The sequence below is a fragment of the Daktulosphaira vitifoliae genome, unplaced genomic scaffold, assembly GCF_025091365.1.
Source record: "Daktulosphaira vitifoliae isolate Bord-2020 unplaced genomic scaffold, ASM2509136v1 Scaffold_5, whole genome shotgun sequence".
Taxonomy (NCBI): Eukaryota; Metazoa; Arthropoda; class Insecta; order Hemiptera; family Phylloxeridae; genus Daktulosphaira; species Daktulosphaira vitifoliae.
Genome location: NW_026099576.1, coordinates 29,765,032 through 29,780,775, shown reverse-complemented (window position 1 = coordinate 29,780,775; position 15,744 = coordinate 29,765,032). Strand labels below are relative to the sequence as shown.

The following is a 15,744-nucleotide window of genomic DNA, read 5'->3' as shown; positions in this document are numbered from 1 at the left end:
TTAAATAACTTTGTACTCGGTAGTGTGTCAATGATTATTTACACATAAATATTAATTTTGATTAATCTCTATACAGAATCAGTATTGCGCAATTAATAGGAATAAAAGTCGTGGACTTGATGTTGTAGAAATAAAAATGATTATTGCCGTCATTTGGGCGATGACTAGTCGGCCTTTGATACAATACATCCACAAATATAGAGAAAATAATCTTATAAAAAAAAAATGTTTCATATTAACAATTGCGCACATAATAAACAGCAGAGCAATCAGTGTACGATTCGGTTTCGTTTGACACGTGCGTTGCACATGAAAAAGATCATAATTTAGGTCGCAACTAACTGTACATACATTACTATAAATGCATCATCTGATAATTACACATCAGGCCTTTTGCGTATATAGTACGTCTGCCATTCAAAACTATTTTTTTCTCTTTGTTTCATTTGAGACGAGTTGGTTTTATATTGACGCGGGCTATTAATTTTCACACTGTAACGATTTCGATAATGTAATCGATAATTAAAATTAAATGATTACAATAATTGTGCGATTGAAGTAATGGTTCGTTTGGATGACGTGTTGGGGCCGACTGACATCAATAAGTGTTGATGCGATGCACGTGTTCGTCCGCCTGACAAACAGTTAATAATAAATACATTGAGTGTTAGACAATGTCGTGTCACTAGGCGACACAGTCTTGGGAATCGTAAAGTTTCTTATTGGAATAAGTAGCGATTTTTGAAATTTTTTTTCTTCGCTATTGGCGGTGACACATCAGTAGTGTCGTTGTCGACGCATCAGAGTGTAGCTTTCGTTTAACTTCGCCCTCAGAGAGTCTGTGAATAATTGCTGTTTAACAGGTTGTCGTTAAACGGCCCCATTTGTCCATAAAACGAAGGATCACTTGACACGCGATATGAGTAATCCGATCGACGTGTAGCGCATATCTTTACCTGAGAAAGTGCGTGTCATAAATCGTCGGCAATCGGTACACGATCGAGTAACGCGCGGCAGGTGTAGGCTGCCAGAGTTGAAACGATACTTCACAATATTATTATTATGATTATAAGACGGTATCGCTATTACACACAGCGCAGGGCTTTCGTTCCCAGGCTTTACACGCGCCCTGAGCGATAACACCTCGCGTAAAAAAATACATCATGTCCGTCGTTTTACGTATTATTAACAGCCACTCGGCCAGTGCATTTTGTACTGCCCTAGTGATAGCTGCCCGCAAGGTATTATTTCCGGTGCAGAGAGACCAGCAGCTTACCCAAAACTCCTGTCAATAGTGTTGTGAAAAATCTGGAAATTTAACACTGTAGAAATATCCAGGAATTTTGGAAAAGTCGGACATTTTAAGACCTTTTAATCTGCTATTTTCTTAGTTCAATCGTCTTTAAATTCTATTTAAAATAATTCTTAGACATTTTTCGTCTTTTTTTTCACCTAATCTTCGGTACACTATCAAATAGTATATTTAACAGACTGGATTCTATCCTAGATTAATTTATTTACAAGCTACATTTAGCGTTAAGATTTAAATATATCTAGTCAATGTATTCATAGTAACTGAGAAAGTTAAAGTGTTAATTTATTTATACCGTTTATTGTGTAGTTCAATTTAAGTCTTGTTAAACAAAACAATTGAATCTCATATATTAAATTAAATATAAAAATATCTGGGTAAATATACTGAACGGCAATGTTGTGCAGTTTTCATCCTATGCGTATGAAAATATTTTTATGTTAAAGATTAATTAACTGATATTTGTGACTACTTCAAGTTAAATTTATTTTCTAACGAAACCATAACTTCCCGATTTGATTTTTCCTGTAATAATTTTATCATCTATTGCTCAATAAAATTGTATTAGTACACAAAGAAATATCAACTAGTATTAAACATTTCGTACATAGGAAATGTAAAGAAAAAGAAATCAAAGAGAAAATAAAAGTTAACAAGTATAGGTCCTTTCTACATTTTTTCTTTTCTCTCCTCTCTTTATGTATTTGTTGCCGTAGTACACTGAATAAACTATTTGTTGTGCATTGTGTGATTGTATTACACATAAAATAAAGCAAATACTTCTGTAGTATAAATCATACGGTTTTTTAATTATTGAAAAATCGTTTGTTACTCTACCATTGTGTGGTAATTGTATTTATTTTCGTAAAATCGTTTGTAAGCTAACGCACTACTAGTCATAAAAATGCGTGGAAAATCGAATTTCCAATTATTGAATTGCAAGTTTTCACTCCACAACTCATTGCAAACATAACAAACCATTAAATTAAAAATTATTAGATTTCTGTCGGATAATTAAAGCGTGTGAAGTTAATTTGGAAATAGAAAAACTCGAAAGTAGACTTATTTAGTGCAGGACTGTTATTTTAGTAGAATCCGTTTAAGTTTGTATAACCCAATAAAGTAGTGGCGTCGGTGTCAGACAGCAGTACCACACGCTATTCGGCGGGTGTTGTGTACGGATAGATAACAATAACACATAAGTAGCAATATTTGCGTGTGTGCATCACTGCTCGCCCATGGTGATAATAATAACGTGTAAATGTGCTGACAATGTATACTCTGGTGTGGGAGGTCATGGGAGGGACTGTGGAAGCCGTTACAGTAGTTTATTGTTGTAACTTGAATTGATCGGCGGCGTGACTGATATGAGGGGGCCCACCTAGTCCAGGCAGGGCACGTTCCGCTCGTGACGGGTGCCCGGGCGGTGTGAAAACGTCGAAGAAGGCGAAGATGAAGTATAAGAAGAGGTGACAACAAAAACGGAGGAGGCGTTGCCCACGATCGAGGAAACACGACGACGTCGGCGATTATAATAATACAATAATAATAATAATAATAATATTATTATAAAAGGTTTGTGAAGCGTTCACTCGACGCGTTCCCACGGCCCTGCTGTGGATACACACCGTGTCGGCTGCCGCCTTACCTGTTCATTATTATAATGTATAAAGCCGTACGGGGTTCCTTACGCAACGCGGACGCCGCTCGGGCACGCGAAACGTCTTGACAATATACGGTTCGAGCCTCACCCAGCCCCGTAAGACGCGCGTTACCCGTCCGTCATCGCGCATGGCTCCTGTATTTCCTTCCTCCGCCTCATGTTTCTCGTTTCTTTATCTCGTCTATGCCATCACGGTTTGCAATAACAACGGCAATATTATCGCGCACGACTAAGCAGTGTGGCGGCGGCGGCGACGGCGGTAGACTGGTTTTTTTTATTCGTGAAATAAAAAAGCAAAAAGTTATTAAAAAATGATCAGTTCGCCGCGAGAGAGCAGACAACGATAATAATTTATAGTGCACGTCTGGCGTACACCGTCGTGGCGGCAAATAAATAAATTTATACAATGCCGACAGACGTCATTACTGGCACGCTACTGTGGCGCACACCACCACCTCCGCTCGACAGCCGATAGTTTTATCGCCACTGGATCACCAGTAGACGCTGTAACAAATCTTGTTTGGTGACATGTCTCCTGATTTGAATCGCGCGCGTCGACATGTCTTAGGTAATTAATGTGTTGTGTATGTGCCGGACAAATAGGCGCAGCGAAAAAATGCACCGAGAAAAACAAACGATTTGGAGTGGTTCGGAAATGAGACTATTCATTTTGTGTTGACTGTAAAAGCCGTCTAAAATATTTTACTGTACAAAAAAAAAAAGGTCATCGCCCAAGCGTCTTAGTAGAATCAATGATTTTTTATTTATATTCAAATGTAATTTATACGTTACATCTATCTAATTAATTTTGCCGACATTTTTGGTGTGTTTCTGGTAAACCAGTTGTTTGGTACCAAATGTTTATTCTATTATATCAGATGATAACGTAGTGACTTAATTTTAAACAGTAGTTCGACAATTTTTATGTTAAATGCTAGTTTAATTATTTATTATGTAAAAAGGTTTTCACTGACAAGCAAAAGTAATAAATTATATAAGATAATCGTAATCATAAATTAATCAAATTTGTTTAAGAGCTCAATGGAACGCGAATTCAAATTGAATTAGTTAAAATTACAAAAAATACATATTAGTATTTTAATTGACAAATGTTAAAAAACGAATCGGTCTCTGGTGGTAGAAATCAATGTTTTATGTATAAGCATTCTAAAATAGCGCTTATTTTTAAAAAATAGGAATAATGTATAGTTGTTGCCTACGTAGAACTCCTTAACTCGGAAAATGTTATTACTATTAAATATTTAAAACATTAAGCGAATTTACTAGTCGTACGTCCAGATTTTTTATGTGAAGAGGTTGACATAAAACGTAATATTTCTGATTGTGAAGAGGGCTTACTCTAATCATCCCTACTTGAATCACTTACATTAACTGTATTTACTAATTGTACAGTTTTAATTACTGAGACAAATTTTTCGATATTTTATATTTTTCATTTCGAGGTATTTTTTATTTGATCAACCTTTTGTTTTTTAAGATTGTTTAAAGACTTTGATTTCAAGTATAAATGTATTATTGATTTGATTTAATAATAACGGCATAGGCAACAATCTATTTTTTAACAATAATATATTATTGTTATTTCTCATTTAAAATTTCGTAAATTTATATTACTACTTATTTGCCATTAAAAATTGGTTAACATCACGCCATAAAAAAGTGATGACAACTAGTATTCTTCGTTTTTCTATATACAGCTTAAGTTTTAAATACAGCTGTATTTGTACATGTTGGTTGGTTCACAATATTTTGGCAAATATAATAACATATGATATATTGTATATTTTGCGTTACAAATATTTTTTAATAATTTTTATTATTGAGACGTATGAAAATAACATTAGAAATAATTGTTTTTTCAACACGTGAAAGATGTAAAGAAATCCACATAACATTAAATATTTAGGAAACTATTTGATAAAAATAATTCTTATTAATATTCAGTAGTAAATTTTCTGTAGGATTTTAAAGTTGGTGAACATTTGAATTTTTATGTGTTTATTTATTAATATAAATCATTTGACGATTGGATTAATGTTAATTAAAAGACTTTATTATACAGTTAAAAGCTAAAACAACGACTACGTTTTAAATAAATTATCAAAATATATGTATAAAAAAATTATATACACATATTTAGAATTTTGTCTACTCTCGCAGTTAGATGGAATTTATGTACAATAATTTCCTAGAAAGTTCAACAAACGTTAAAAATATGCGAAATAATCAATTTGACTTTATTGGTTATCACTGCACGCACTTTTAAACTTCTAGACTTTTATAGTCCGTGCTTATAAACCAACTACCGTTATTATTATGAATTACTATCTGTGTTATCATTATTTTTAAACAATTTTACAAAAATTAAACGCTCAGTCGGAAAGTAAGCAGTAAGCTAATTGCGCAATATTACACTAAACTATGTACTATTTCTAGGAATGCAATGATAATAAGATTTTGCGGTGAATCGCTGAAACGTTCGTTGGTGTCATTGAACTAACAAATAAAATGATAATAATTAAATAATTAATCATCAGTAACGTAAAATAAATAGCAAATTGCAAATTATTTTAATCGTTCAAGGTTCATAAAACAACTTGGGTTAATCTTATTTTTACTATCCAAATACTTATTAGGTCATTTAAAATGATGACCAAATAAATAAATTATTTTTTTTTGGTCACACGAATTCAGAAATTTTATAATTTTAAGTATAATTTTTTATTTATAAATATTTTTATTACATTTAATGCACAATTTTAAATTTTAAACATAATTCACAAATCATAAATGTGTATATGTGACAATGCAAGTTTGCTAAACGTGGTTTTACTATGCAATTATAATTCGAGATTTTTTTAACGACAGTCGTAAATAACGTTCTTTAATTATATTTGTGCAAGCTCATTAAGACTCAGATAATAAAATGATTTTCTAGTATTTACCGCGCACTATGCATTAAACAAATGATGTAATATTTTTTGCTGATCAGTAAAGGTCAAAGGTCCCTCAGAAAAAATGATTTTACTATTGGTTTTTTTCAACTTGTATTTATACATTTTTGCGTTGCTCGAACATAATCATTTAAAAAATTGTAAACATAAAAACGTATATTTATATTTCATCATATACTAAGTTATTAAAATTGGTAATAAAATAATTATACACATCATGAAAATGTTTTTAATTTTTCCTTATTCTTATGCGAAAGTCTCAAATTGTGTCTCGTGCTTTTGTTTTAGATAATAAAAAATAATTACTCTAAAACTGGACACAGACAACTATTCAAACCTCTTAAATTTATTAACCACTGGCTCCACATTTTTTATTACACTTCACGCACAGCTTAATTACATAAAAAGAAACTTGATTTAAATAACAATATTTATTAAAATTATCTCCCTTAAAAATATCATTTTTATAACTTTACCCGAACTAATAATTTAGTATTTTATCAATATATTCAAACCTGGTTTAGGAAGGACAAAGAAAACAATGATTCAATAGTCCCAAGTACTAAGATTCTGCTTTCAGATAAAATTTTATTGATTAAATTTACATAAGTTAACTGTATGATTAACTTAAAAAAAAAAAATTGAAAAATCGGTCTCCGAAATTGGTTTTTGTGTGAAGAATTTAATAAAATTATTATTATTATTTTTTTTTTTTGAAGATAACAGACAGTAATACTCCCCTATGTTGAAATAAAAATATGTCCTCATATTAAAAAAAAAATTAAAGTAAAGTAAATTTCCACAATTAGAGAATGATCAGTAGGAAAACTAATTTTTGGATATTAGTTGTGTTGTGATTAACAATAAAATATGTCTTTGGCTATATTATTTACAGTGAACATTAGCAGTTGAAAATGTGTTTAGTTTTAATAAAGTATGTCATTTGTTGTTAACAAACACGTTCTTTACATGGCACAATATTATTAACATCCATGTATATATATTTTTTTGTTGATAATTAGTTAATTTTTTTATAAAAAATTAGACATTTGTTGGAACGATTTGTGAAAATTTACTTTTTGCGCAATAACAATTACTGTCCATATTTGAAAATCAAAGTTATTTTATTACTATGTATTATCTAGTCTAATTAATTTAAAAGAGTACAAGATTGAGCCAAAAGTTTTGCCTCGCATTCAAGTTGTGCGACAGATTTTTACATAGTATCGAGTTAGTATTCTTTGTGACATTAATACTGTCAATGTAACAGTGCAATTAAGGTCCACGGGCAGACGTAATTGACAATGTTAGGTGCTAAATGGTAGTAAATACTTAAAAAACTGATTGCGCGGTGAAGTCGGCAACGAGGAGGCGGCGGCGGAGAAGGCGTGTGCTCGCGTTTAGGCGGAGCGTGCTCGTACCAATGTTGGAGTAGTGGGTGGCGTAAGTGGCGGCCTGTGTGTTGGACACATAACTGCGTTGTATAGAATACACGACTACTACTACTACTACTACTACTATTACTACTACCGCAATTACGTCTGCGATTGCTCCTCGCCGAGCACCTGCCGTCGGTTCCCACGTTCCTCTTTGCAACAACAGCATCAACCGGGTTCATCCACCTCGTTTTTATTCCTTCTCACTTTTTTTTTTCCGCTCGTTTTTCGCAGGGGATGCGGTGAAATCGTTGGCCTAACCCGTCCAAAGGACCCACACAACAACAACAATAATAATGATCACTATGTGGCGCACGTTATTATTACCGGCAACCGAATAATTACAATAATGTTTACGGCACCGTGCCGCATCGCTAAGTGGCACGTTAAAAGTCATAGAGGCGCACAGTGAATTCCACCATTCGAGACGTTTTTATTTTGTTCGGTAGAAACTTGCAGTGTTTCGTCATCGTCAGCGTGTCGCAAGTGGCTACGCGTAAGCGTTTCTATTTATTATAACGAGAGTGCGGCGCACAAAGGCCATTGAAGACTATAATACCGCAGCCTGCAGCGCAACTCATCATCTCGGTCGGTTTCTCACGCTCTCGATATTATTTTCACGCTTCTTCGCTTTTGACGTTGGCGGCGGTGGCTATTAGCGCGTCGACGTCACACCGCAGAAACACATACGCGTAGGCCAACAACGTGTGTGCGTTATTATATTGTTTACCGGCTGAATGGACGTTAACGGGCGCGCGCGCTGTTTGTATTCCATGAGTATACCTGTACATGTATATAATAATATTATTATATTAACGCACACAACGTGCCACGACGGCGGCGGTCTCCGGTGGACGCGATCTCACGTTTCAGGAGCGAATCGGTCACGATATCTCTTTATAGAGCTGTTTCTTCCGTGGCACTCGATTTCATAGAGAACTTTCTACGTCTATCACCCGAATATAATCACCATAATAATGTGGTATCTCATCGCGTTTTAGATTGGCTTATCTGTGTCACCTCAGAGCTACCGCGTTTTCCTTTACCGCATAGCCTGGTGAGATAAACTTCTCCTGCAAACAAAAGTTGACCGTTTTTACTCGGAAATGTGAAACTTATTGGGATTCTGTTTTTTTACCATTTCCAATACTAACGACGTTAAGAAAATCGTCGGAAAAGTGCATCGCGATGGCATTTCGGGTACAGTAAATGTTAACAGATCGAAAACCACGACCTTTGGTTTTTGGATAACATTCGTGGAAATACGAATATCTATTCATCGGCTTGTATAGTGTTTGTGCATTTACTGGGTAGCACACAGAGTACTGGTAATGTTTTTAACGTATAACGATTTTTTTAAACCAGAATCAGCGATATTACTCAAAATTGACAGTCGTTAGTTACTGAATGTCAAAACAGGTTATAGCGGACTATTAGGATTAAAATAAGATGCAAATCTAACAGAAAGAGGAGTAAATAAATGACATAAACAAATCCGCTTGTGTTGATGTAACCGTGAGAAAGTTTTTAAAAAAATATAGAAAAATAATACGGCCCGTGCTAAGCCTTAACAGTTGTGCGCATCGAACCATTTGTTTCTATAATTATGTGATTTTGAAGCGCAGTTGTACAGAAACTACAAACGCTCACAGAGTACCGTACTGGATGAAATCGGGTCTTCACTTCATATTATTGTAAAAAACAATGAATTAACAGTAAAAAATAGTCAGTTTTCACTAGTTTTTATTATTGACAGTTAATGTTTCAGTTAATAAGGTACAATTTTGACTAATAATATTTTTAGTCGGCAATTTACATGAAGTAGTTTAATAGCTCAGTACAACAAATCTCATTGATATCGAAACTTCATGTATCATATACATGATGCATTTAGATTCTGCAATCTAATTGTGATGCGAAATAATGTGTTGATACCTTAAAGATACAAGAATTATGTTTATTATAATAATGATGTGCTCTTAAATAATCGTTACATTATTTTAAGATATATTGAATTTCGCAAAATGATACGTATTATAATCATATTTTTTTAATGTGTTCCAGTATATTGCGTCAAATGAAATCTTGTTAGTAACGAAAAAACCTTGAAAGTACTAAAACATAAAAGTGATATCATTAAATATAGTTATAAATTATTACTAAAAATCTAATAGATAAAAAAAGTATATTTTAAGTCGACGAAACGAATATAATTTTTATTCATACATCAATTTCCTTCCAACAAGATTGTAAACTCTTTTATTGAGTTTTTATGCACTGCTAACTTCGGGTTAGGTATCTAAATAACACTTACATACAGTGTATGTTTAGATATAACGTAACCAGCTATAGTTTATAAGGTGCAGTGCGAGAAACCTTCAAAAACCATTCTTCGTAAATACTGTGCACTTGATCCGTTGTGGCATAAATTACCCAAGTACATAATGAAGAAGATAATCATTGAACGGTATTATATAACTTTGCCGTTTAAGAACGCTCTTATGCAACGTGAGATATAAGGTTAATAGATAAGTCATAAGCACAGTGACATCGTCATTGAAGCGATCAGTCAATAGAATGAGAGTACGCTCGTCAAGTTATTCTAAAGCCCAAACCCACTCGGGCGACACACAAAGTTGTTGAGTCCGTTTTTTCTATGCGATTTTCTCTATTTTGAAAGTAATGAGAGAACTTATCACGCAACCGTTTAGTCGTTGTAAAAAAAAAACTAGAAATAATTAGACAAACACGTTTAAAGAACCCATACGAATTGGCCGACTGTCTTGAAGACCAAAACGGCCTTGTAAATTGTAATATTCTAATACAAACCGTGTTTGATTTTAGTCATTATACAGTTTAATGGATCGGTCATTAGAAAAACGATGATGTTAACTACAAACTAGTACATTAGATCACTAATGATGTCGCAACGTGTGTAACGCAACGTTGCACGGCAAATTACAGTACACCTTACAAAATTGTTTTTTATAAAAAAAGTGTAACAGCTTTATACTTTTTCAAATCACCTCTGGTGTCGTTTCAACGTTCGCACGCGCTTTTACTATCATATTAACTCGGTAATCACTTCCTTGGAGCAATTGAATCTAATTATATGCGATGCGGGTATTTTTTTCTTGTGCCCCTCGTGTGTGATGATAGACGCATTGCAATTTCCTTTAGAAACTATTAGTAGTCCTGCAATCACATGATAATAATAGTACAAACTCTTTTTTATGATTTTAATTTCCTTGATATGTAATTGCTAGTCCTGCCAAGTGACAGCAGCAACTCTACTACTGTTTTGCTAGTGCGTAGAGAGTGTACTTACACCGGTAGCTTTGTAAAATGTAGTAAAAAAATGTTAACACAAACGTCTGGGTATGTTAAAGGAGTACATTGAACAACATGGATAGAAGCAAACCGCACATGGGCTTTTACTTTTCGCTCTATGTCGTCAGTGTAGAATCTGAAAGTATACCCTAAGAGTCTACATAAGAACCGTCATTTTGTAGATCGAACGAAGACCGAATCATTTAACCGGATGTGTAATTTTTATTTTGATTGTATACTAAGGGTAGTGGACGGGCAGATTCAACCCCGTTATCTCTTTACAAGACACTTTCTCTGTTGTGTATTGCACGAAACAGTAACGGTACCGTGAGATAGTCTGGTCCCGGTCTTATTGTGTACCTGTAGCCACCTGTTAAGATCGCACAACAATATACCTGTTGATCACATTACTATGCAGTTGCTACAATCCAAATAGTGTGAAGACGCTTCTCGAGAACAAAAAAAAAGTGAAGACCGCAAACACCCTTCGTTTTCTACGTTGTTCTTCTCTCACGCATGTTTCCCAAAAGGAAAGGTCGAGGAGACGGTATAGGCCAAACACAAATACATGTCATTAATATTGTGTAGTGTACACTAAAGACGTTTTCCGTTTCTCTTTCGGTGAGGATGGTAGGTGCTCAGTGTACAGGTGCCAGGCAAAAAAATCACTGTTTTTTAGGTTGCCAACTGTTACTGTTTTTGTTTTTTACTAGTATACAAATAATAAGACCCGTACGTACCTAACGGAATCCTCGTTATACAGTTAAGTAGTTACCCGTATACTTACCGGAAAACATAGCTGTTTGCTCTGCGTACAAGTATTAAATTGAATGTAACAGACAGCTACCGGTCGAATAGGAAAAAATTATTATTTTGTATGCAATTACTTTTAAATTCTAATCCTAATTTTTTAAATTTCTTTTTACCTATTTATTGGGTTGAGTGGAGTACAAAAATCTTTAATTTCTGCTATGGAATACTTCTATTTCATTACCATTCTCCTTAGAATTTAGCTTAAGTACTAATTTCGTAATCAAAATCTATATTTTTCAAGTTTTTGATGAGTTGTTTCTTTTACTTATTTTGATGTTGCATTTTTTACTAAAGTTTTCAATTATTTTTTGCTAATAGATAAGAAGGATTATCTAAAATATCTAAACAATTGACTTTTAAACAGGATTTCTATAACCAATATTTTAATTTGTATTGCTTAACATAGTTCCTTTCAAATAACATTGTAAGATAAATATTTTTTAAAAGTAATTTTAGAGCCCAAATTTTCAAAACGTGACGTCGGTATAAAAACTCCCACGAAAAATTCTTCTTTCGTGTCTATTAACGAAATCAGAAATCGCTCATTGATCGACTCAACATAATATTGTGCTAGTTAAACGCCGTGTTCGTGACAAAAATAGTAAATTCGATCGTGTACTGTAGGGGACCTATACTGATCTTTGGAAGGCATTACTGATTTCGCGAAAAACTTTCACTTGCCGTTTTTTATTCAAAATGAAAACGCATTTGACTTTTAAGTTGGTTCTGTAACATTATTGTAATAATATAATATGTAAATTATACCATAGACACGTTTTTGAAATATACTTATAGTAAATGTACAAAGTAAACATAAATATTAATATCAACAAGAACATTGTAATGATTCACAGTAAGAAAATATTGTAACCTGAGTGATAATACAGAATTATAAAATGATTTATTTGTTTAGTATAGTAACCAGGGGTTGGAACCTTTTGAAAATGAACCTTAAAGCACCGGTTCAAACCCGTTTCTGACGAAGAAAATAAAAAATCGAGAACAGAACTGGAATCTTAAAGTTTTTTTTTAAAATGTTTTTAAAAACCTAAATGGTTATTTTAATATAAAAATGTTCTTGGTAACGAGAATATTCTTGAGAACATTTTTCTGCAGAATATTACAGGATAATATAGTATTACAAAAAAGAACTAAATAATTTCTAAAAATAAGCAATATTTAATCAAACTTGAATTGTTTGAAACAATGAACATTTATTAAAAAATTATTATGAATAATAAACATTATTTACTTAGACAATGATAATAAAATTTCTAAAAAAAATATTCTAGTCTAAATGTAATTTTATGGCCTCTTAATATGTTGCATTTCTACGGCTTTCTAATATTTACTTTAATTCTATGGCTTCTCAATGTTATTTTTAATTTTTATGGTTTCTATATTTTTGCATATCTATGGCGTTTTTATGTATCATTTGTTGTTTATATACTAAAAATGATAACCCTACTAAATTATTGCATTAGTGTAGATGCAATCAAAATATCCCCAGTTTAAAAAACTTTATAATTACAGTAAAATATAATTTAGCCAACAAGATTAAATTTAGTAACTTATAAATATAACTTTAAAGCGTTTGTAATCTTGGAATAAAAATATTCCATAATTGAATAATTTTTATTCGAAGTACACTGTATATTTAATTTTGGTCGATCGAATTATCTGAAGCTAAATAGTAGAAGTTAGAAGTGACTTAATTTTTACTTGTTTGATTACAATAGGATGGTACATCCTAAAACTTGAAAACTTATGTATTTCTTAATAATTTTTCAAAATTATTAATTAATGAGATTTTTGGGTGGTTAGTTTTATTTCAAAATTAGTTCCTACGTGAATCTATTCATTATGAATTATATGCTGAATATTGTATAATATTCAGCATATATTCAGTAAAAAAAATCTTTCTCAAATGCATACTAATTTTTTTTTACGCTCTTATTGTAAGCAGTTCTTCCTATTTTTTATCTCTAAAGCAGCAGATAAATAGAAAAGACAACAACGGTTTTTGCCATTATTTTAGGTCAAAACAATATCGCAAAAATTAATTTTATTGACCTAACGATGTAATATTTTTAAAATTATATTAAGAGCTTACTGCTATTTTCTCAATTCGAATTTATATAACAGATAATAAATTAATTGCATCCATCTACAATGTTTTATAAATCAATTAATACTTGCATGGCTACTCTTAAAATGGGGAATAATAAAAAAATTGTCAAAATTCTATGTTATTATATTTAAAATATTTGATTTTTGTTTATTTATTTTTTAATTCTGTCATTTAACTCATAAAATATTAATTAATTTTTCAAAATCAATGTATTCTACGGGTGTTGCAGATTCAACTAATATTCACAATTAAAACTAACGGATGAAATAAAAATCAATGCGTCAAGTAAAGAGTTGGCTTAGCTGTTTTTTTATACATATTTGCGACTTTGATGTCGACAGATGTAATATTTCTCTAATTATTGAAATGATTCGCAGTAACAGTCGTGTATTTATATTGATTTTACATCGAACAAATTTCAAATAGTCGGCTGGTCGCGCGACACGACGAAATGTTTATGTACGTGTCGGGTTCACAAAGGTGCGGTGGCATATTAAATTAAAAAAACGGACGAGGGAAAAGCACAATAATGAGAAATCTCAGTCAAAAGATGCGGTGACTGGACAAAAGGCGCGCGATATTGTTATTATATTCTGCGCGTGTGAAGCGCGAGCCCAGGTACCTTTAAATTAGCGCGTGGCAGGTGTGCGCGCGTGTTGTGCACGTTTACCGATGTCTTGTCTCTCTCACACTCACGTGGAACGGCTCAGCGCCCCTCTGGGGCATGCCGATGCGTGTCCGCACACTGTGGGAATGCGACCAAGATTCCCACGGGCGTTCGCACTCCACCCTTCCTGGCCAGGCCCCTACTCACCTACCGGCATCCGTATAAAACCCGCCGTGCCCTTGGGTCATGCAACCATTTGACCACGTACCGTACCGTCGTGCGCGTCTCTACCGCTACTGCTGCAATCACTACGTTCACCGCTCGTCTCGTGTGCGTACGTACTCGTGTAAACTCGATAAATTTTTATTATTTCAATCAACGCGTTTTTGCCGTTCCATCAAATCCAATCGAATATGCATCCTGAAGCTATCAGACGTTCTGCCTACATGATGACACAACGACCGTCTGAATTTGACGAACAGCCAGTTTCTCGCACCTACCAGTACAGAAAGGTAATTAAAAGTTAAAAAAAAAAAATATCGCATCGAAGCAAATACATTTTTCAATTAAATTTCGTTCGGCTTGACTAACGAATTTGTATTTTTTGGTTATTCAGGTTATGAAACCAATGTTGGAACGCAAACGCCGAGCTCGTATCAACCGTTGTTTGGACGAACTAAAAGAACTCATGGTGGTGGCTCTTCAAGCCGAGGGCGAGAATGTTAGCAAATTAGAAAAGGCCGACATCCTCGAGTTGACGGTCAGACATTTGCACAAATTGAAGCGACACAACGCTCTGGGTCTCAACGGCGACTCGGTGTACGCCGACAAATTCCGTGCCGGTTTCGCCCACTGCGCCGCCGAAGTGTCCAACTACCTAACGGCCGACGTCCGATCACCGCCCGTCGATCCCACGTCCGGCGTAAAGCTGCTCCATCATTTGGGCGCTTGTATGCGCAAAATAGAATCCCCAGACAGCTCGGCCACTGCTGTGCTCGCAGTTCGCCCTGATCAGCACCAATACAACCAACAGTACAGGCCGTACACTCCTCCAGCCACTCCTAGTGACCTCAAGGACGACCAAAACGTGTGGAGGCCCTGGTAAAACATCCTTCGTCCAGCATTACACGCGAAAACGCCATTCAAGACTGATTGCAAACTAGGTCCTTCCCGCTATTTTTAAGTATATATTCGTTTTTATTGGCTCGCTCATTGCCGCCTATTGACATTTGATTGTAATATTTATATTTTATACATTATTATTATTTTTTTGTTATTTTTTGATCGAGTACAGCTATTTACCAAAATTCGACTTAAAACACTGTAACTCATTGGACGTAGCATTAGTTTTACTCTTTTTGTGTACATTTTTAGCTGTAGAGGAGAATTTGAAAATATTTTTTCTACTATTTAAGCTTATCTGTGATAACAACATTGTGTGTACAAAAATATAATGATAATTTATTATTACCGTTGA

The 15,744-nt window shown here is 33.8% G+C and overlaps 1 protein-coding gene across 1 annotated transcript; it reads left to right on the top strand.

Annotated features, from left to right (window-relative positions):
* The first annotated feature begins 14,506 nt into the window (after positions 1 to 14,506).
* LOC126906672 (enhancer of split mgamma protein-like) lies at positions 14,507 to 15,744 on the top strand. The gene is made up of 2 exons (XM_050687382.1): positions 14,507 to 14,779; positions 14,884 to 15,744. The coding sequence occupies exons 1-2, from the start codon at positions 14,681 to 14,683 to the stop codon at positions 15,370 to 15,372; spliced, it is 588 nt and encodes a 195-aa protein (XP_050543339.1). The 5' UTR covers positions 14,507 to 14,680; the 3' UTR covers positions 15,373 to 15,744.

Bases quoted from the DNA above. Each gene is read 5' to 3' on its own strand.
- LOC126906672 (XM_050687382.1), top strand. From the start codon at position 14,681: ATGCATCCTGAAGCTATCAGACGTTCTGCCTACATGATGACACAACGA. The intron at 14,780-14,883 runs GTAATTAAAAGT...TTGGTTATTCAG, and splicing joins GCACCTACCAGTACAGAAAG to GTTATGAAACCAATGTTGGA.